This window comes from Aphelocoma coerulescens, chromosome 1 (assembly GCF_041296385.1).
Source record: "Aphelocoma coerulescens isolate FSJ_1873_10779 chromosome 1, UR_Acoe_1.0, whole genome shotgun sequence".
Lineage (NCBI taxonomy): Eukaryota > Metazoa > Chordata > Aves > Passeriformes > Corvidae > Aphelocoma > Aphelocoma coerulescens.
Window position 1 is genome coordinate 105,416,400 of NC_091013.1, and position 21,284 is coordinate 105,437,683.

Below are 21,284 nucleotides of genomic sequence, written 5' to 3' on the forward strand. Positions count from 1 at the left end.
GTGTCCCCTCTCTTTCCAACTACCCTGCACCCTCACGGTACAGTGGGGGCACCAAGGAGACCCCCCATGTCACCTGTGTGTGTCTCTGCAGGAAGATGCTGAGCCTAGGATGGGGCGACCATGGTCCCTGCGTTTCAACAGCCTCTTCAGTGACGATGAGTTCGGCGAGGACCACCCCGATGCACCCCCTGCCAAGTATGAGCTTGGCTGCCATGCTGTGTGCAGGGGACATGTGTGTGTGCGGCTGTGTGCATGTATAGGCAAGGGATATGTGTGCATGTACCAGGGAGTGGTTCTCTGTGGGGGGGGTGTGAACACAGGCAGAGAGCTCTTGTGCATGGCAGGGCGGGTGAGTACACAGGTCAGGGCTTCTTGTGTGTGCACAGCTCCACAGTGTGCACACATGCGTACACACAGGGCCTGTGCATGGGAGCACATGTGAGCGTGTGTGAGCAGAGAGCAGCTCTGCACATCACTGGGTTGGGGCTGCGGTCTTCGGGGTGCCCCTATCCCCCCTCCCAGAGCTGGGACTCAGGCCTGGGCTGTCCCTGGGGCTGGGGGACATGCTGGGACCCCACTGAGGGGACTGTCCCCAGTGTCCCCGCTTGCATACAGCTGGCCTGCATTGCCTGTGCCTCAGGGAAGGTCACAGGGAGGCTGAAGCATGCGGGGGAGCCTCAGCCCCTCCCGGGACCTGCCAGCTCTTAACCCTCTCCCTTGGCTCCTCATCCCCAGTGGTGGCAGCAGCTGGAGTGACAGGGACCCCAGCCTGCATCTGCCTGCACCTGCCTGCTTCCCTGGCAGCAGCCTCGGCCCACTCAGTGACAGCATGGATGGCACCAGTGCCACCACCCCACTGTCACCCACCATCAGAGCAGGGTGGCTGGACAAGAACCCACCACAGGGGTGAGTGATGTACTGGGGTCCCTGTGTGACATGTAAGGGTGATTGTCCCCTCCTTTTCCCACCTGTAATTCCTGCTCATGGGGGTGTACTTTTGCTTTGGTGAAAATCCATTGCTAGGCGTTCCTTCCACTCCCTTCTAACCTGTTATTTAGATTAGAACCACCAATTTTTCATGGAAGAGCCTTTCTCAGAGCAGGTGCCACCAGTGGTTGTACTGACTTGGCTGAGTAGGAGGGGAGGCTGGAGCTCGAGCTTCCTCCTCCTGCATCACTGGGAAAACAGCTGCCTTTCCTCTGGGGGAGCCCTGGAATAGCGGTGACCACAAGAGAAGCTGTCAGGGATGAGATGGGGTGTCTGGGCTGACCCGTGCTTTTGGGATCCCTGGGTTTGCTGCAGGAGGAGGTGGTGATGGCCCCTATCCCATGGGATGGCAGCCCCCAATCCTGGGCTCATGGTGGAAAGTCAGGGTGGTGCAGGAGTAAAACAGGGGAAGTGATGGGCTTGTGTCTGTGTGCTCCAGGGTGAGTGAGCCAGGGAGTCATAGGGAGCCCAGTGAACCCAGTGAGCACAGTCAGCACAGTGTGCACAGGGAGCCCACTCAAAGAGCTCCTGCACTACCTGGGAGGCAATGATCAAGCAGGAGATGTGATGGATACTTAATCTGGGCTCCGAGGAAGCCCCAAGGTAGCAGTTCCACCGAGGAGGAGCAGGAAGCTCAGCTCTGTTGAGCAGCTGCGCTGCTGGGGAAGTGAGAGCAGCTGGAAGGTCCCTGGGAAGCTGCTCCAGCAAACCTTGCCTGAGTAAACAAGCCCTTCAGCAACCACTGTGTCCCTGCCACTGCACAAGGCCTCAGTCCCACCAGCAAGGGGGACCTGGGGGTTCAGTGCTGGTAGGGGGCTGCATGGCAGGGCTTGCTGGAGCTGTGTTAGAAAGGGCTTGGCTTCTGCAGCCAGCGATGGGCTGGAGAATGTCCTGCCTTTCCCTGTGGTGTGTGGTTGGTCTGCATGCTCAGCTGGGGAGGGCAAAGGGATCTCTGGTGGGCTCTCTTCCAGTCCCAGGGTCCTGCCTCTCATCCGTATCCCCATCCTGATAGAGATGCACAGCTTCTCTCTCTGCTCAGGTGTCAATGATCCCGCCTGGAATGTACCTCCACATCCTGGAATATGGATTGAACCCTGCCTGGTTGTTAGGGGCAGCCCTTGTTCTCAGCTCCATGTTTTAATTGGTGCCTGGAAGAAAGCATGAAGTCCCCATTTTTGTCCCCAACAGCAACATGAGGGCACAGGATCAATGGCTGGGGACTTCAAGGGCTGGCTGGGACAGGCCTCTCATCACGGTGCAGGATAGAGGACTGGGGACATAGCACAGGAAGTAGGGCTGGGGACATGGCACAGGATGGAGGGTTGGGGACATCGAGGGCTGGGGACACAGGGCAGGATCAATGGTGAGGTAGCCCCAGGCTTTTGGCAACTGGGGCGTGAACACGCAAGCACAATCATCCTGAGTTCAAGGACATCCCCTCCAACGGGTTCCTCCGGTCCCCTCCCAGGTCCTACATCTACCAGAAGCGCTGGGTGAAGCTTGATGCTGATTACCTCCGCTATTTTGACAGTGAAAAGGTGGGTGGAGAAGATGGATCTGGGGGTTTGGTATGAGAAGGTGGCAGAGGAGCTGCCCCAGCAGGACCACCTCCCTCTGGGGATCCCAAGTGGGAGACGTGGCTGTGCCAGGGAGCAGCCATGGCTGGGTGCTGGGGGTGAGATGTGGGAGGCTCAGAGACTCCTGGACATGGGAGTTGGAGCATTGGGAACCTGAGGCCACAGCCATGAGCAGCGTGTCTCCCCACTCCCTGACGCAGGATACCTACTCCAAGCGGCTCATTCCTGTCTCCTCCATCTCCCGCGTCGCCAGCGTCGGGGACCAGAAATTTGAGGTTGTCACCAACAACCGCAACTTTGTGTTCCGGGCTGAGAATGATGGTGAGTGACAGGGGTCCCTGTTCCCCAGCTGCTCTCCCTTCTCAGCCCACGGGATGAGTCCCATTGGCTCCTGGGCCGAGGCTGATCCTAACGCATCTTGCCTCTGGCCCCACAGCAGACCGCAACGAGTGGATACAAACCCTGCAGCAGATTGCAGAGGAGCGGAAGAGCAAAGCTCCAGAGAGGACATTGATGTCCTCAGCCACTGACAGTGCCACTGAGCTAGACGATAAGAGTGGCTTCCTGGAGCTGCGGGGCTTTAAGCACAAGCTCTTTGTGGTGGTGGCTGGAGACAAAGTGTTCCTTTACAAGAATGCAGAGGTTGGTAGCTGGGGGAGCTGTGGCACTACGGGAGACCCTGATGCTATTTCAAGAGGGACCTGTTCCCTTTGCACTCCCAGCCTGAGCAGAGCAGCAGTGAGCCAGGACACCCAGGCCAGCCACCCCTCAAATGGGGACAGCACAGAAGCCACGGAGTGCTGACCTCTGAGGTGCAGCCCTCCCTCTCTGCTGGCTCTGAGTCTTGGGCTCTCCCAGGAGCATCACACCCACTGTAGCTGCTCCAGAGTCTGCGGTGCCCTAAGTACCCTCAGGATGAGAGCTGGGCAGGGAAGGGACACAGTTACCCCACTTCCCAGGCATTGGATCCCATCATCCATCCCCCTTCATCCCTTGCCCACCCTCCCCCACCAGGACTATCGGCTGGGGATTGGCATCACCTACATAGAGATGAATGTGGGGAACGTCAAGGAGGTGGATCGCCGGGGCTTTGACCTCACCACACCATACAGGATCTTCAGGTGAGTCCAGGGTGACAAGGGGGTGCTGAGGGTGCTGCCCACCCCGAGCCATGGTGTATCTCATGCCCATCCCTGCTGGCAGCTTCTCTGCTGACTCAGAGCAGGAGAAGGAGGAATGGGTAGAGGCCATGCAGCAGTCCATCGCTGAGGCACTCTCCAACTCTGAGGTGGCTGAGAGGATCTGGGCAGTGGAGTCCAACCGCTTCTGTGCCGACTGTGGCTCCCCCAAACCTGACTGGGCCTCCATCAACCTCTGTGTCGTCATCTGCAAGAGATGTGCAGGTACTCATATCTGGAGGGGCACAAATGGGAATCCTTGGGGACTCCCAGACCTTTCCCACCCCAAAATGGGTCCCTAATGGTTCATCTTGCTGGCAGGGGAACACCGGGGATTGGGCCCTGGCATCACCAAAGTCCGGAGCCTGAAGATGGACAGGAAGGTGTGGACTGAGGAGCTGATCGAGGTATTGGCACAGACCAGTCCCAAAAAGCCCTTTTTGGGGACGACACCCTGTTCCCTCTCTATGGCAGAGCTGCTGGCTGTGGGCTGGGGGGTGCTGGAGCACGGCAGGGCTCTTCCAGGCTGATTCCAGCCCCTTGGGGGGACACCACGGTGTGGCTTGGCTGGGGAGACGATCCCCAGCAGCCTTTCATTCTGTCCCTGTGGACCCCTGGCATACAGTTCAGCATGCCGGTGAGGACAAGCGGCACTTATGTGCCCACGCCACAGACAGATGGTGTCTCTTTGTCCATGGGGACATGGCTGTGGAGCGGCCGGAGTGGCTGTGGGGCCATGGCTGCGGGATTGGCGTGGGGCCGAGGGCAGAGCAGTCCCCCGAAGCAGTATGGCCGCCGCGGAGGAATGTGTCGGCGCAGCCAGGGCCGGGATGGGTGGGCGGGGGGAGCTGGGATTCATTTCAAGATCTAACCTGGCAGCCATTTCCCGCCGGCAGAGCCTGGCTGGCTCCGTTCTTCCCATCCATCCTGCTCAGATCCTGCATTCCTGCTTGGCGTCCCACCCGCGCAGCCCCCGCCTCCGGCACTGCCTGCTCCCCGAGCTCCCACACGCTTCCAGCTGCTGCCTGCGGCTGCTCCCTTTCCCCTCCCCCATCTGGGAATGCTGCCTGAAACCACCCCAGCATCTCCAGGGCCCCGGCTCGCACCGCCCCTCCTCGACCTTCGTGTGCACCCCTTCCACCCCTAAGAATTTCGGGGTGCTGGCAGAGTCTCCCGTGGGTGTTGAAGTGATGTGGGTCTCCCTGAGACAGGGCTAAACCTCTTAATGGCATTGCTCAGTGTGGGTAGTGGGGTGGCAAGAGGCCACCAAAACCACTTTGAATCTGTCCCCATGGATGCTGAGCACCACCCCTCCTCCCACAGCTGGGTGCTGCTTTCCAGATGTGATTTTCCGGGGCAGGAAGGGGAGTTGGCAGCCATGGGGGCTGTCAGAAGCTGCGTGCCTGGAGTGGGTGGGTGCACCTGCACCCTGCCCACTCACACTCCCCACTCCCCCTACACCACCCATGCTCTTCCTGCACCCCACTGCTCTCCTGGGCAGCACCCTGCCCCCACAAAGCCCTCCTACGTGCCCCAGCAGTATTGTCACATTGGCCTCTCCTTGTCCTTGTCCCCACAGCTCTTCCAGCAGTTTGGCAACATGATGGCCAACCAGTTTTGGGCTGCAAATGTGCCTCCCAGTGAGGCCATTGGCCTCACCAGCGGCAGCCAGGAGAGGAGGCGCTTCCTCATCGCCAAATACCGGGAGGGCAAGTACCGCCACTACCACCCACTCTTCGGCAACCAGGAAGAGCTTGACAGGGTCAGTGGCCCCCAGGGATGAGCACCCACTTGGGAATTCTGCCTGGGCGCAAAGTGGTGCTGAGCTAGGGTTCTGAGGCTCTTTTGGGAGTGCCCACCGTCCCTCCCTGCCTGTATTTCTGCCTATATCCCCCTAGCCCCCATTGCACACCCTATGTCCTCACTGTGCACCCCAAGACAAAGCCTGGGGTCTCCAGGAGGGATGAGCCAGCTGTGGGGACAGGGTAATGTCTCTGTGATGGGGCATAACCAGCTTCATGTCCAGGCTGGAGAGCCTTGTCCAAGACAGGATCTGCCTACCACAGCCAGGCAACCTCTTCCTGGCTTGGAAATTGTTTGGGGTCAAACTCGGCTGGATGGGGCTTAGGGGAGCTGGTGGTGGGGGCACACCCCAGTTGAGGCAGCTTGAAATCCCTCCCCAGGAGTACCTGGCCAGCACCCCCAGTCACCAGCCATGGCACGAATTCCATGTGCTGGCTGCTGGCAGGGTGCCAGACTAGAGCGTCACACAGGGAATGTCACACAGGGAATGCCATCCTGGTGCTCTGACTGCCAACCTTTGCCTCCCACTCTGCCATGGCTTTGCCCCTGCCAGGGCTTCTCCAGTGTTTGCACAAGCGGTGGGGGTACACGGGGGGCCCAGCCGGCCAAGGGAATTCGCATGTGGGCTTGTTTGTTTTCCTACTCTGGCTCGGCCGGCCCGCCCCGTTGCCGTATGACTTCACCCCGGCTCCTTAAGGGAGGGATTCGCAGCCGGCTCCAAACTTTTTCTCCCAGTTTGAGCCTCCTTTGTTCTGACCAGGCGGCTGGGAGGCAGCCGGGAGGCAGCCAGGGGTCTGGCAGCTCACTGCATTCACCCAGATCCTTTTGCTGGGGGTCTCCTTCTCCTCCTCGGTGGGAAGCCTTCAGCTTCACCCCTGGCTTTCTGGCTCTGCTGCAGGCTCTGTGTGCGGCCGTCACCACCAGTGATCTGGCAGAGACACAGGCTCTGCTCTTCTGTGGGGCATCGGTGACCTGTGACACCGGGGACCCCCAGTGCCCAACACCCCTGGCCCTGGCTGAGAGAAGTGGGCAGCGGCTGCAGATGGAGTTCCTGCTCCAGAACAAAACCTCAGGTAAGGGCGGGCCCCCTTGAAGCTCCACCATGGGCTCACACCCACTAACAACATTCCTGGAGTTGCCGCTGGGGTGTTCTGGGGGACACAGCTGCATTTTGAGCTGATCCCAGCTCTGTGTCCTGCCCAGCAGCTTCCTGGCAGGAGTCTCTCCATCTGCTGGCACTCTTGAGAGTCTGTGCACCCCGCGAGAGGGAGGAGAGGCTTTGGGGAACCCCCTGCGCCCCTGGGGGCTCAATTCCAGCTGGAAGCACAGATCTGGAGCTGGGGATGCAGGCTGGTGTTGCAGGCACCAGAAGGGACAGGAGAGAGTATTCCCACACCATCCTGGCATGCTGGGGGCATTCCAGGCAGCTTCAAGGGACATCCCCCTGTCAGATGGGCAGCTCCCACCTCCAGCATGCCCCTGGGGTGGGAGGGCTGACCCCCTAATGACCTGTCCCATTCTGCTGGATGTGCCCTGCCCTTGAATTCGACTCCAGGGGGGCTGATGGCTCCCACGGGATCTGCACCCTAATGCAAGGTGAACCTCTGACTTTGGACAGGTGGGCAGGAACACTTGGGCAGGTGGAACGGAGGTGTGGGGGGCCGGCCAGTGCCTGCCAGAGCTGTCACATTGCCTTGGCCGCCAAGTCTGTCCTGCAGAAGTTGGAATTTGCCCAGGTCTGGGGCTGGCCCAGCTCTTCCTGACGTGTCATCACTAAAGGTGTCTGGGAGAGCTGTGAGGCCTCCCAGCCACCCCAGTGAGCCAGAGAAATCCAAAGCTTGGGCTCATACTGCTGGTGCCCGCAATCTCCAGTGTCCTGGGATTGCTAGGGTGCATGAACCCAGCACTGCATGAAGCAGGGCTGAACTGAGGGAGCAGGAATCTGCCTCATCCTGGATTCCCCATCTGTAGAGCTCCAGGCACCCTACACTCTGATCTGGGTGTGATTTAGGAGTGTCCCTGCATCCTATCTCAGCTTGATCCCAGAGGGAGTGGGGATTGCCTCTTGCTGGCAAGGTAGGGAAACTGAGGCAGGGGACATGACTGTGATCAGATCAGGAGGCTGTGACAGAGCCCTGTGCTGTTATTTCAGCTGCAGGACTGTGATGCTCTGCCCTGAACCTCCTGCAGAGCAGCAGGGACCTGGGACAGCCTGGGAGGACCTCAGTGGTGGGGGAGCTTGGTCCCCACCTCCCCACATTGTTCCCATCCTGTCCCAGCTCAGTGCTTAGGGAGGGGTTTCGGAGAGGACTCAGGTTGTGGGATGACTCCCACGCAGCCCTGGATTTGGGGACCAGCACTGCTCCTTGCACCCCACCTGTGCTGTGGTGGGAGCTCAGGGTGCAGCCTGTGGGATGCTCCTTGTGCTGAAATGGGGGAAACCCAGCTGCCTCGTGGGGCTGGGGGAGGAGGGCAGCCCCCCATGACAGACTGGTCTCCCTGCTTGCAGAGCCGCCACGCCTGGAGATGGTGGGCAGTGAGGAGAAGCCCTACTCTGTGCACCTGCCCTCCATTACCCACAATGGCTTCCTCTACAAGACCCCCTCCATGGCTAAGCCCATCAGTGAGCGGAAGGGCCTGGAAGGTACATGTGTGAGACAAGGGAAAAGGGAGCTGGGAGATTCAGAGAAATTCCCCCAAGAGGGGAAATTGCACCCTCCCCTGTTCTCTCAGGCAGAAAGAAGGGGTGGGGAAGTACAGCATCACCTGGTGGCCTGGTTTGGTGGGGGGGTCACATCAGATGGGCACCCAGTGGGTGCTGCTGGAGTGCTCAGGCTGGTTTGGTGGGTGCTGTGGGGTGGGCCAGAGCTCAGAGGGGCTGCTCAGTGCTCTCCTGTGCCATGCAGAGTTCAGCCGGCGGTGGTGCACGCTGCAGGATGGTGTGCTCAGCTACTATGAGAACGACCGCAACGCTGTGCCCAATGGTGAGATCAGGGTGGAGGAAATCGTGTGCCTGGTGAACAACCCACTCCATGCCCATGGGTAAGGCTGCACTCCCCTGGAGCACCTCTGCTCCTGCAGGGCCTGGCACGGCTTCAGTGGCACCCACAAGGGGTGGCAGGAGGGGACTGTAGTCCCCAATCCCACCAATGGCCCCTGAACCAGTGGCTTTGCAAGGATTCTGTATAAATAATTTGGAGCCCCTTTGGAGCATCTTTCCAACCCTTTTGTAAGACCTTTGCGACCTCGTTGCAGCTGCTTTGTAGTCCCTCTGGAACCCTGGTCCAACTCCTTTGTAACCATTTTGTGGCCCCTGTGCAGTCCCTGTATCCCCTGCTGGAATGTGTCTGGCAGTACTGGGATGCTGGAGTGCCCACGGCCATGGTGGGGGGATCCCACATTAGATCAGCCATTGTCAGAGCCATCAGCCGCCATGCAGCAGGATGCTTCCACCCCTGGAACACCCCTACCACCCACCCAGCTCTATCCCACCCCTGTGGGCACCCAGGCTCCCCTTTTCCTCCCTCCTGAAGGATCGAGAGCACGTTTGAGGTGTACACCGAGGCAGATCGACTCTATCTCTTTGGGGTGGAGAGCCCTGACTCTGCTCGAGAATGGCTCAAGTCTATTGCCAAGGTGGGATGCAGGGGCCTGGGGTGGTCCTGGGTGCTGGTGGCAACTGGATGCAGTGGTGCTGATGGATTCCTCTCCTCCCTGGCTCAGTCATTTGTCCACCCCCGCGCTGAGGAGCTGCTGGCACTGGACTTTGAGCGGCTTGGCCGACTGCATTACAAGGGGGGTCTCACCCTGGAGCGTGCCCAGGAGGGCTGGTTTGCCCTGGTCGGCTCCATGCTCCATGTCTGCTCTGAGGATGGCCGTCGGCAGGAGCCTCTCCAGCTGCGCAAGCTGCAGGAGCTCTGTGAGCGCCCCTGCCCTGCTGGCAGGACCCCCTGGCTGGGAGGGAGGGTGTGTCCCCCAAATCCTGCTCTAGGATGCACCTAGCTTTTGGTGGGAGTCTGGTGGGTATTGCTCCTATGGAGCTCAGTGTTCCTTGAATGAGAGGAAATGCAGCTGCTCTTTTTCCTCTTCATCCTCTTCCCCCTCTCCATCCTCTTCCCCATCCCTGCTTGTCCCATTTGGACTGGAGCTGAACCTGTTGACAGAGCCTCCCACAGCATGTGGGTCTAGTGGAGCTGGGGCACCCCATATTCCCATAGGTAATGGGCTCCCTGCCTTCCTTTCCAGCCATCCAAGGGGACCATGAGGTTCTCGTGCTGGTGGAGAGGCGGAGGTAAGAGGGTGGGGGAGAGGGAGGCCCCTCCAGCCAAAAACCCCTCCTTGTTCTGGAGTGTCTTTGCCCTCCTTGTCATGGCTCTAGACCCCCAAAATTCAGTTGGGATCACCTGCAGGCCCCCAGGGCCAGCCTTCCTGGGGGTTGCAGACATGCAGTGGGGTGTGGGGGAACACCTAGCCCCCTGCTGAGCCCAGGCATACTGGCAGGACACTGTACATCCAAGGGGAGCGGAAACTAGATTTCCTGGGCTGGGTCCACGCCATCCAGAAGGCTGCAGGCAGCTCGGGAGACACCTTGTCGGAGCAGCAGCTGACAGAGTCGGACGTCCCACTGCTAGTGGACCGCTGCATTGACTACATCACCCAGTGCGGTATGGGTCAAGTCCTGGGATGCTGGTGGGGACCAGAGCGTGGCATTTGGGTCACCCCACTGGTATGGCGTGGCAGGCTGAGAACCCCATGTGCTTGTGGTACATGTTTCCCTCCCTCCCTGAACATCTGCTCCGGCTCTGTGGGAGGGCTCCATCTGCAGGAGGGCTTTGGCTCCAGTCACAGGAACACCTGTGGGATGGTATACTCTGTGGCACCTTGCAGTGTTTGATGGGGAGCTGGTGGGCCAGGAGTGGGGTCTGTCTCCTGCAGAAGGGGTCTCATCCCCACTGGCTCCATCACAGGGCTGACGTCTGAGGGAATCTACCGCAAGAGCGGGCAGAACTCCAAGACCACCAGCCTTCTGGAGGTGCTGCAGCGGGATGCGCGCCGCGTCCGCCTGAAAGAGGGCGAGCACCAGGTGGACGATGTGGCCAACACCCTCAAACGCTTCTTCCGTGACCTTGGGGATGGGCTGTTCACTCGGCGGTGGGCCCCGGACTGGCTGTGGGCCACAGGTGAGCTCTGGGGGCTGCTTGGAGATGGCAGGAGGAGGGGCATGGGCTACCCAGTTCTGTGCAGCCTATTTGTCCGCTTTGTGGGTTGTAGAAACATATCTGGGCTCCACATGTTCGCCTGTGCTGGGGTCTCAAGTGGTGGGTGGAGAGTGGAGTGTGTTCATGCTGCCCCTGTGCAGACTTGTGCTCTGGCAAGGGTAGGGCTGAGCCAGGGGAGACAGCTAGATCCCCCTGCCCTTCCCTTCTGGATCTGGTCACTGGGGGTGGATGTACCCAGCAGAACACCCAACAGACACAGGCTACAGCCCCATGGAGCTGGGATGCTCTGGCTTCAGAGAGCTGGGATACTCCAGCCTTGTGATGCTCCAGCCCTGTGGAGCTGGGATGCTCTGGCCCCAAGATGCTGGGATGCTTCAGTCCCATTATGCTGAGATACTCTGTTCCCATGAATCTGGGGAGATCTAGCCCTGCAGAGCTGGGGTGCTGTGGCTTCATGGAGCTGGGGTGCCCTGGCCTCACAGGTCTGGGATGCTCCAGCCCCATAAAGCAGGTGTGCTCTTGCCCCATGGACCTGGGATTCTCCATCCCTAGGATGCTCTGGCACCTTGGAACTGGCAGGTTCCAGCCCCATGGAGCTGAGATGCTCTTTTCCCATTGAGCTAGGATGTTCCAGTCCCATGGAGCTGGGTTACCCTGGTCCCATGATTCTGTGGTGCTTCAGCCCTGGCATGCTCCAGCTCTGCAGACCTAGGATGCTCTCTGGCCTCATGGATTTGGGATGCTCTATCCCCACAGTGGGACAGGAGAGGGGAAGCGGAGTGTGCAGAGGGGCTGGTGTGGCCCTGAGCCTTAATCTCCACTTTGTACTCCTCCATGTTCTTTCTCTCCCTCTGGCAGTGCTGGAGGATGAGGAGGCAAAGGTTGGCAAGTACCGGCAGCTCCTGGCTGCCCTCCCACCAGTGAACCGGGCCACACTGAAGGCACTCATCAATCACCTCTTCCGGTATGCATCCACCCGCTGGGCACTGACCTCTCCACTGTGGGGTTCTGGGGGGCTCTGGGATGTGGGGAAGCCCTCATCCTTTGGCTCATGTCCCCAGCAAGGAAAGGAGAGGAGTTTGGGGTCAAGCTGTGCCTGATGCCAAGCATCGTGTCCTGCATGGGGGTTGAAGGGAGGGATCCCAGGGGGACTGTGGGGCAGGAATTTTAACAGAGTTCCCCACAGGGTCCAGTGCTTCTCTGGGGAGAACCAGATGAACACACACAACCTGGCCATTGTCTTTGGGCCCACACTCTTCCAGATGGATGGGAAGGACTACAAGGCAGGACGTGTGGTGGAGGACCTCATCAGCCACTATGTGGAGATCTTTAATGTAGGTTCACCCCTGGGTCGCAGCGTGTGGACATTCACAGGGAATGCAGAGGTGGAAGGAGGAGGAAGTCGGGTCTGCTCTGTCTGCAGACGTCTTGCTTTGGAGACAAGGGGAGAGAGGACCATACCTTTTCAAACCCTGGAAACCTGAAGCCTGGAGCCATGATGGTCTGGTCAGCCCTGATGGCTTCTCTTCCCTGGCAGGTCAATGACCAAGAGATGAAGAAGCAGCAGGATGAAATCACAGCCATCATGAAGATGCGGGAAGCATCATCCAGTGGAACACAGGTGGGTTCTGGACAGGCGGACCTCTTCTCCTGGGGCCCCCAGTGTCTAGCATCTCCTGGACATGCCCTGGGCAGGGGATGTCCACACTGGTGGGGGGGATTTCGCCCACACATGGGAAGCAGTGGGTCGAAGCACTTTACTGTTGCCCTCCAGCAAGCTGGGGACTTCATCTGCACTGTCTACCTGGAGGAGAAGAAGACAGAGACAGAGCAGCATGTCAAGGTGAGCAGTTGGGCAGAGGGGGAAGAGGGGACAGGGGTCCCCTTGTTGTATGTCCAAGCCTCTGTAGTGGCATGGGGACTCACGCTGAGCTGGCACCTCTGTGGTGTGAGGATGGAAGGGCCCTAGGCACTGACTGATGGAGACTTGCCCCCTGCCTCTCAGATCCCAGCCACGATGACAGCTGAGGAGCTCACCTTCGAGATCCTGGACCGGCGGAAAATTGTTATGAAGGAGAAGGACTACTGGAGCTGCTTCGAAGTGAATGAGAGGGAAGAGGCAGGTTGGTGCAGGGGCATGAGGGTGGTGATGAGGGGGAGAGAGATGGAGATGGGGATGATGTTAGGGATGGAGATGGGGATGCAGATGGGGATGAAGTTAGAAATGGGAATGAAGTGGGGATGAGGATGGAAAAAGTGATGGACAGGGTGATGCAGGTATGGGGATGGAGATGCAGATGGAGATGGGAATGGATATACGGATGGGTATGAAAAATCTCCCCTTGTGATTGCACCATGGAGCAATCTGGGATTGAGCACAGCTGCTCACCACATCCAGTTTGCACATGGCCGAGTACTGCAGATGTGCTGGAGTTTGGGTCAGGATGTCTGTCTGTATCTTTTGGAGTTCAAGTGCCTTTGAAGTTTGATGGGGAGAGGTGTCCAGGTTCTCCAGCCACCAAAGGGAGCAGCCCTAAGTTGCCTGTAGGCGGCAGCAAGGGAGAGATCAACAGGAGCAGGATGAGACCCTGGTCCTGCCTGCTGGTGCCTTGAGCTCCTGCTGCCAGTGGGTAGGGGTCAGTCTCTTCTAGGTGACAAATGAGAGGACAAGAGGAAATGGCCTCAAGTTATGCCAGGGGAGGTTTAGGTTGGATATTTGAGAAAATTCCTTCAATGAAAGAGTTGTCCGGCCCTGGCACAGGCTGCCCAGGGCAGTGGTGGAGTCACTGTCCCTGAAGGGATTGACAAGACATCTAGATGTGGCACTTGGGGACATAGTTTAGTGGCAAGACCGTGGCAGACCCTCAGGACACAAGTGTGACACTCTCTGGATGGGAGCTGGCCCAGGGGACACTGCCTGAGACCTGCCTGTGCCCTGACTGACAGAGCGGCCCTTGCATTACTCGGAGAAAGTTCTGCCCATCCTGCACTGCCTGGGGACAGAGAGTTACCTGGTGGTGAAGAAGCAGATGTCCATGGAGAATATGCTCATCTACCTTGGTGAGAGGCAGGGACCATGGTCTGGGCAGGGAGAGAAGGAAGGGGATGGGGTGGGGTGGGATGGGATGGGACATGGATGGGGATGTGGAGTGGAGGGGAGGGGATGGAGAAGGGGATGGGAATGGGGAAGAGGATGGGATAGTCTGGGATGGGATCCATGCAAGTAGGAGACAGCTCAGTTAGCATGTGACTTTGAGCCCCCTGATATGGTGTCATGGCCAAATGCTGTGCCTGGTGCAGTGGGGAAGCTGGTCCTGCCTGTCCTGCCTGGCCTGGGAGTTGAGGGGCAGTGCCAGGGCTCCGCAGCAGCTGGAGGGCTGCCATGATGGGGGCAAGGGTCTGGCTGCGCCCTCCTTGGGGGGCCTGACTGGCCCCTAGGGGGCCGGAGCCACTCAGGCATGTGCCTCTAGCCAGCAGAGTGGGTGACTGCAAGCATGGCATGATGAAATTCCGGGAGGAGAGGAACCTGCTGGGGCTTGGGCTGAGCACTGGCTTCCACGATCGCTACTTCATCCTCAACCACTCCTGGCTGCGCCTATACAAGGAAGTGCGGGTGAGCCCTGCCTCCCACCCTTGCCCTTCCCCTTCCCCTGGCCTTCCTTGGCCCTTCCCTGCCCTGCCCTTCCTTGGCCCTTCCCTGCCCTGCCCTTCCTTGACCGGCCCTGCCCTGCCCTGCCCTGCCCTGCCCTGCCCTGCCCTGCCCTGCCCTGCCCTGTCCTGCCCTGCCACACTGTGGCTCTGTGGGGATTCCCTGATGACCCTGGACCCATGTGGGCTGGCATTGCTCAGGCAGTGCAGGCAGCAATGGGGTTGCCATGGCACAGGCAGTGCTGGCAGCCATGAGCAATGTGAGCAGTTCCGGAGCTCGCCCCAGAAGTGCTGTCACCCAGACCTGGAGCAGATCCCAGAGCTCCTGGTCAGTGGCAGGGCTGAGGGGGGACATGCTGGCATACTGGCTCTGCAGGGACAGCCACTCCCTGCCCCCCAGTTCCTGCTCACCCTGATCTGACAATGCACCCTGGCACATCACCACTCCATCCCTCTGCCCTGCCCTTGGGCACAGGGAGGCTGCAGGGAGGGTGCCCCACCTCTGCTTTAACCCCTCTCCTCTGTTGAACAGAGCCTGAGGCAGCGGAGCCCCCCCTTGGAGAGCGTGAGTAGGGAGGGGAACAGGGGGCTTAGCTGGGGTGCAGGGGCTCCCATGCCCTCTGCCCTTACAAGTCTGCCCAGGGTTGACCTCAGATCCAGTCCAGGGTCAGTCCCAAATCCAATCCTGCAGCACACATGTGCCAGTCACCAGAACTGTCCCTGGTGCTACCATCTCTCCCCATTAGCCCCCAGCATTATTTGGCCCCTCTGGCTTGGGGGTCCTGCTGTCTTTCACTCCAGGCAGCCAGAGCTGGGTCTGGGGAAGGGACCATAGAGGATGGGGATGGGCTGAGCTGCTTCCCCATCCCGCGGGCATTGGATCGGGCTCTTGTAAGTCAACATTGCTTGCATGTGAACATGGATGGAGGCAGTGTCCAGTGTGGCACCTGCTTTTGGGTCATGGCAAGGCACAGCCAGCACTGGAAGGGTCCTCATGCTGTGCCATGATGGCAGTGGGACATTTTGGAATGTGCTCTGGGCAGAGTGGGTCTGAGTCCATCACTGCCATGTCTGTGGCCATGATACTGAGGAGGGGTATGAGGTGGGATCCCCATGGGGGATGTCTAGTTCCAAGTTCTCGAGACTCTGTCATAATGTGCCAGTGTTGGTCCCAGCTCTGAAGGCAACTGGCACTGTCTAGGGGGGACAGGCCACCTGTCCCTTTCCTGCTACCTGTGGCCCTTGCCATGGGTGACAGACACATGCTCAGCTCCATGCTGGGCATGCTGGGCTTCACCCTCCTGCCTGTCACCACATCACTACAGCTTTTCCACCCTGCTGGGGGGTGGACCCTATCCCAGCACTGGTGGGGGGACCGTGGTGGGTGGGGACAGGTCTAGTAGCCACCAACCCAGTGCCGGTTCCCTGTTTTCCCAGAGTCACAAGCCAGAGAAGGAGTGGCCTGTCCGAAACCTGAAGGTCTACCTGGGCGTTAAAAAGAAACTTCGACCCCCGACGTGGTGAGCAGCCTGTGGAGCCGAAGGATGAGGATAGCAGTGGAGATGGGGTCAGGGACAAGGACAGGGACAGTTTTGGCTGCCGGACCCGACCCCTGCTGGCCAGGCCTCCTGCCACCAGGTGTCAGAGCAGCTCTGTAGGACGCTGCTGCGGCCTGGTCCAACCAGCAGGGACTGGGCTGTCCCTGGCACTGTCCACAGCCCTGTACTCGGTGCTGTCCCTGCCGTGTCTTTCTCCCCAGCCCTGTTTCTGGCACTGTCCCCGGGGGTGTTTGTGGGGCTGGGGGGATTTGCAGAACTGGGGGGAGGGTTTGTGGGGCTAGAGGGGGCAGTTGCAGGGGCAGTTGCGGGGACAGTGGGGCGTTTGCAGGGATGGGGGTTGGCAGGGATGAGAGAGGTTTGCTAGGGTGCTTGGCTAGCAGAGGACAGCAGCATGGGCTGTTGGGATTCATGTTTTCACTGTCCTCTTCCAGCTGGGGCTTTACAGTATTCTACGAAAACGAGAAGCACGAGAAGCAGCAATGGTGAGGGAAGGCGACACGGGATACTAAACTTATCCCTGGGACAGATGGACATGTGGCAGCTCTCTGGAGCCTTTGCCATGGCGGGGGGAGATGGGGAATCATAGAAATCTTGAAATGGTTTGGATGGGAAGTGACCTTGAAGATCATCCACTTGCCCTCCTGACACTGGCAGGGACATTATATGTGTGGGGACAGCCGGGCTGAGCACCCATGGCCCCATACAGGTTCCCCCTGGGGCCTGTGGCTGTCCCCTTCAGTCCCCTGGGGTCTCATGCATAGCAGCCGCTGAGGTCTCTGAAGCAGGCGGGTGTCCCCGGAGCGGGCAGAGGGGACGCCCTACTTGCCTCCACTACCTCCTCTGGCTGCTGACACTGTTTCCACAGGTACCTGTGCTGTGACACCCAGGCCGATCTGCGGGAGTGGTTCGCCACCTTCCTCCAGGTGCAGGTAGGGAGTGGGCCAGATGATCACTCCCGTAAAAGTGGGGCACCCCATGGGGGGGACAGTACCACAGGGATGCTTGGCCAGCAGAAACCCTTTGGGGTATCCAAGCATCCCTAAACACCAGCACTCCAGAGCAAAAGAGAGGTCCTGGGTTGGGTGAGTCTCCGGTCTCCATCACTGTCCCCTCTGTCTGCAGAATGGGGGTGCCCTGTGGCCCTCGGAGCGTCCCAAGATGCGGGCGGCACGGCCGCAGCAGGATGCCAGGTTGGGTAACATCTCCCTCATCCCGCTGCGGGGCAATGAGAGTGAGATGAGGAACAGTGTGGCTGCTTTTGCTACTGACCCCCTAACTGTGAGTGATCTGGGAGCACTGGTGGTCCTCCATGCGGGGCTGCATCCCCCCTGCATCACATGATGGGGGGTCCTGGTCTCCAAACCTGGGTGGGGGATATCCTGGCTCCCATTCCTGCTTCCATACCTCCAATGATGGATCTGGGGGCGCAGGCTGATCCTTTGGGGACTGGCGGGGTCTCCTGTGTTCAGGGGGGTCCCAAACCATGTGATGCAAGAAGAGGGGTTGCTGCCATGCTCCTGATTTTTCCTCTAACAGGCGTGGATTTTCTGTCCTGGTCACAGATCAGCTCCCCATCCTGGTGTCTGTCTGTCTGCAACAGCTGTCCTGCCTGGGGGCTGTCACCCATCGGGTGTCCCCCAACCATGTGGGTGCGGGTGCTGGTGCTGGAGTCTTGCCCAGCCACGGGGCTGGCAGTGGGACAGAGACTATCCCACCGCCTCCAAGCCAGTTGCTTGGGCCTTCGTTGCTGTTATAAACCGGGGGACAGGGCCATGCCAGGGGAATACTCCAGTGGCATTGGTTGGGCATCCCCCAATGGGTGCCCAGGGATGCCCCAAGGGCAGAGAGCAGCATCTTTGCTGCCCTGGAACCCCTGCACAGGCTCAGGTTTATAACGGGGGGCAGCTGGAAAGCCTCCAGGGGCTTTGCTGTGGGCTGTGCTTCGCAGTGTGCATGTGGTTGTGTGGTCTGGTACAGGGGACCAGCACACCAGGGCTCCCAGGAGACAGTGGGTGAGTGTCCCCTGCCACGGGGCCAGCATGGGAAGGGGTGCTGGGACTGCAGTGACCCTGGGGGGACCATGGTTTCTCTTGCTGGGGGTTTTCCCTGTGTCCCCCTGGGTACCATGCTGCCAGTGATGCCCAGACATGGAGGAGGAGGCTGAGGATGAAAGGTGATCTGTCTGCCCTTTGTCCCCAGCTCCTGCGGAACGTCTGAACTGGAGAACTGACATGCCAGTGAGTTTCCCCCCTGCCTGCACCCCCTGTCCTGATCTGGTGGCAGTGGGAGCCAATGGCTCTGTCTGTCCTATTGCCATCCTGGCTTGGGGACATGTGCCATGTCCCCAAAGGTGGAAAGGGGTTGGAAGTGCCTGCTCTGTCCCTTTCACTGACACTTTGCTCTCCACTTGTGCCACAGGTTCATTTCCAAGTGGGGCAGCCCTCGGGGTCCTGCACCAGCCCTGCACCCCGGCACCTGCCAGGGGGTCTTGCTGCCTCTGGAGCCTCCACTGGGCCCTCTCACCTTCCACTGCGGGGACCAAGGGCAGCCAGGAGGGGAAATGGCAGTGAGGCCAACCCCCACCCCAGCAGAGCTGGGCTTGGGAGCCATTGCCAGACAGCCCACGGGGTGTCAGTCCCCTGACTCTGTGTCCCAGCTGCCTTTGGCCACCGCTTCTTTTCCCAGCTCCAGGAGGAGAAGCAGAGCCTGGCTGGGAGCTGCAGTTGAGGGCTTTTACGTTTCCTCTTCCATCCCCTGCTTTTAAGTCTTTCTCCTCTAAAATGATAAGGCAGGTGGGAGCTGCCCTTCCTGTGGGATGCCGGACCAGCCCTTCCCATGGGATGCACACCTGGCCCCAGACACTGGCATCATCATACTCTCATCACTCCTGGGGAAGGGTCCTCTCCATGCCCGGTAGGGCAGGATGACAAGAGCTTGAGTATTCACCCAGAACTGGAAAGTGGGTGCCCCTGGTCTCTGTCCTCCATCCATCAGGGTGGAGATGGCAGGAGCAGCCCCTGTGTCCCACTGCCACCTCTTGATGATATTAAAGGTCTTAAGAAACAAAATGGGAGTGTTCAGGTCTCTGCCAGCCACACTGGGTAGGGAGCACTGGGAGCTGGCGTCCTGGAAGAGCAGAGAGATGGTCCTGGATGCACCTGCTGGGTGGTTGCCAGAGAATAGGTACCATGGAGAAAGCTGCCCTTTTGGGGACAGAGCAGTAGCACCCCAGTCCAACAATCCTCTGCTGGCATTGCTGAGCCTTGCCAGTGCAGCCAGGACACTGTACCAGTGCTAGAGTTGGGGTCTGTGCTGGCCTGCCACTGTGGATCACCAGGACTGGGTGGGAACTACCAAGGAACATGTGTGCAGGTGTGTTTCAGGGCCTGGGTCCCTGCAGTGTGAGGCACAATGGGCATTTCAAAGCCAGAGGTTGGGAGTTGTCTCCATGGATCATGGCAGCCATGGGGACTCCCCCCCTACAGCCCATGGCTGATGCTGTGCTCTGCTGCTGCGTGCCAGTGCTTGTGACCTTGGAACTTGCCATGGAAACCCGCTGAGCTTTACCTCACAGCCATCGTGGCAGGGAACACCCTTGGAGCTCAGCCTGAGTGGCAGAAGGCAGCTGGGCCTCTGCTTTCCTTTGTTTCCACGGATATGGGGATACTAACCCCTGCAGATGTGGTGGTGCAGGGGTGATGGGAGGCAGGGATGCTGGTCCTCAGGGATGCAGGGATGGAGGGATTCAGGGGGCTGGGTGTAACTGCAGGGCTGGGAGCATCACTCCCTGCTGAATTGTCTGCGGCAGCCCTGGATGGGGGTGTCCCACCGCCCCCTCCTCAGGCTGAGCCGCCACAGGGGCTGTTAGTGAGTCATGTGTGGGAGCAGGAGGGCTGTCAATCACCTGCAGGCACTGCCGGCATGCGGGATGGTGGCAACAGTGCTGGCAGTGTCACCTGTAGAGCTGGAAGGTGTGGAGGAGGCACCAAGAGGGAGACAGAGGGGAGGCACCTGTGTCCCCACTGCCCCCTTAAAACAGCACCCCACAAGCCTCAACTACACCAGTGTGTGGCTCAGGCCTCTCGTTGTGGCAGGGTGAGGACCCAAGTGTTGGGGAGAGGGGAAGAACCTTCACCACCCCTGGTTTCATGACCCCTCTCCCATTCTGCTGTGCCAGGCTGCCCCATGGGGCTTCTGGTGCCTAGGACTCTGGGCCAGGAGCAGATGCCTGGCACCAAACCTCAGGGATGTGCCAAGAAATAACGTTAGTGCTCAGCTTTTTTAGATACTCATCCATCCATCCATGCATCCATCCATCCATCCATGCATCCATCCATCCATGCATCCATCCATTCATCCCTCCCTTCCTCCCTCCTTCCTTCCCCACCTCTATCTCTCCCCCATCCCACCACCATTCCTTCAATCCCCCCTTCCTTCAGCAGCCTACCTGTGTCTCTGGTCATGCAACTGTCCCTCTTATCCTCCTTCCCACTCAGCACCAGGACATCCAACCACTTCATCTTGCCCTGCTCCAAACAAACGCTGACTCCCAGCCAAGCTTCCAGCCAGAGCTGGGTCTGTCCTCCCTGCACCCCACAACAGACTGGGGGCAGAGTGTGGGTGCAGCAGGAGATGCTGGGGACCCTTCTGGATCCCATGAACATGAGATTTGGGGTTCACTTCATCTCTAACCATGTTCTTTGGGGAAGGGATTGATAGGGAGCTGCTGGTGGCCCACTTGAGGGAAGCTGGGAGTGGGCAGGAGGGATGCAATGGTGGTGCTGGGAACCCCTGGATCCCATAAGCTGTTGGGTTCCCCTCAACTTCATACTGTTTTCTGAGGGAAGAGATGGGCAGTGAGCTGCTGACAGCCCATTTGAGGGTAGCCAGGATGCAGTGGTGATACTGGGGACCCCCTGCCCTGATGTCCTCAGTGAAGGCAGGAGAGGCCAGGACACTCTGCAGCACCAGCACCACTGGTGCACTGAGCTGGTACAGCATTGCCTTGTGGAGGGATGGATCCAGCCAGGAGCCTGTCACTCCAGAGCAGGATGGATGGGGCCTCTCTCCAGCTCTCGTTATTCATAGTGCTGCGGAGGCGAGCGCCGTGTGACACCCCACATCGGCAAGTGATTAATTGCAGAGACATTTACAAACAACTTAATAAACTGGCATTGGCGGGGGGGGGGGGGGGGGTTGGGCACGTGAGGGTGTCTTCTGGCTCCTCCACAGACACAGGCTGGGACTCAGCTGGGACCTGGCTGAGACCCACAGCCTCTTCCCAGAGTGCCGGAGCCCTTGGAACTGTCACTG

At 59.4% G+C, this 21,284-nt stretch overlaps 1 protein-coding gene across 6 annotated transcripts in view; it reads left to right on the forward strand.

Moving 5' to 3' along the window:
* The window catches only part of ARAP1 (ArfGAP with RhoGAP domain, ankyrin repeat and PH domain 1), a 31,751-nt gene extending 12,694 nt beyond the window's left edge, over window positions 1-19,057 (forward strand). For 2 of the 6 annotated variants that reach the window (XR_011152605.1, XR_011152604.1), the window contains exons 5-34: window positions 92-195; window positions 736-906; window positions 2,456-2,525; window positions 2,765-2,885; window positions 3,001-3,206; window positions 3,579-3,685; window positions 3,768-3,967; window positions 4,064-4,149; window positions 5,322-5,504; window positions 6,444-6,618; window positions 8,055-8,189; window positions 8,452-8,587; window positions 9,079-9,181; window positions 9,269-9,464; window positions 9,791-9,836; window positions 10,046-10,209; window positions 10,513-10,725; window positions 11,623-11,728; window positions 11,951-12,098; window positions 12,302-12,385; window positions 12,539-12,607; window positions 12,770-12,887; window positions 13,711-13,824; window positions 14,235-14,377; window positions 14,945-14,977; window positions 15,850-15,932; window positions 16,403-16,453; window positions 16,837-16,900; window positions 17,094-18,208; window positions 18,390-19,057. Coding sequence is in view for 3 of the 6 variants with exons in the window: in XM_069023764.1 (XP_068879865.1) it covers window positions 92-195; window positions 736-906; window positions 2,456-2,525; window positions 2,765-2,885; window positions 3,001-3,206; window positions 3,579-3,685; window positions 3,768-3,967; window positions 4,064-4,149; window positions 5,322-5,504; window positions 6,444-6,618; window positions 8,055-8,189; window positions 8,452-8,587; window positions 9,079-9,181; window positions 9,269-9,464; window positions 9,791-9,836; window positions 10,046-10,209; window positions 10,513-10,725; window positions 11,623-11,728; window positions 11,951-12,098; window positions 12,302-12,385; window positions 12,539-12,607; window positions 12,770-12,887; window positions 13,711-13,824; window positions 14,235-14,377; window positions 14,945-14,977; window positions 15,850-15,932; window positions 16,403-16,453; window positions 16,837-16,900; window positions 17,094-17,249; window positions 18,171-18,188 (3,603 nt within the window). In the remaining 3 variants the exon portion in view is untranslated. The remainder of the gene's footprint in view (window positions 1-91; window positions 196-735; window positions 907-2,455; window positions 2,526-2,764; window positions 2,886-3,000; window positions 3,207-3,578; window positions 3,686-3,767; window positions 3,968-4,063; window positions 4,150-5,321; window positions 5,505-6,443; window positions 6,619-8,054; window positions 8,190-8,451; window positions 8,588-9,078; window positions 9,182-9,268; window positions 9,465-9,790; window positions 9,837-10,045; window positions 10,210-10,512; window positions 10,726-11,622; window positions 11,729-11,950; window positions 12,099-12,301; window positions 12,386-12,538; window positions 12,608-12,769; window positions 12,888-13,710; window positions 13,825-14,234; window positions 14,378-14,944; window positions 14,978-15,849; window positions 15,933-16,402; window positions 16,454-16,836; window positions 16,901-17,093; window positions 18,209-18,389) is intronic. The other 4 variants (XM_069023764.1, XM_069023782.1, XM_069023774.1 and 1 more) reach the window with 4 other exon arrangements.
* The last annotated feature ends 2,227 nt before the right edge of the window (window positions 19,058-21,284 follow it).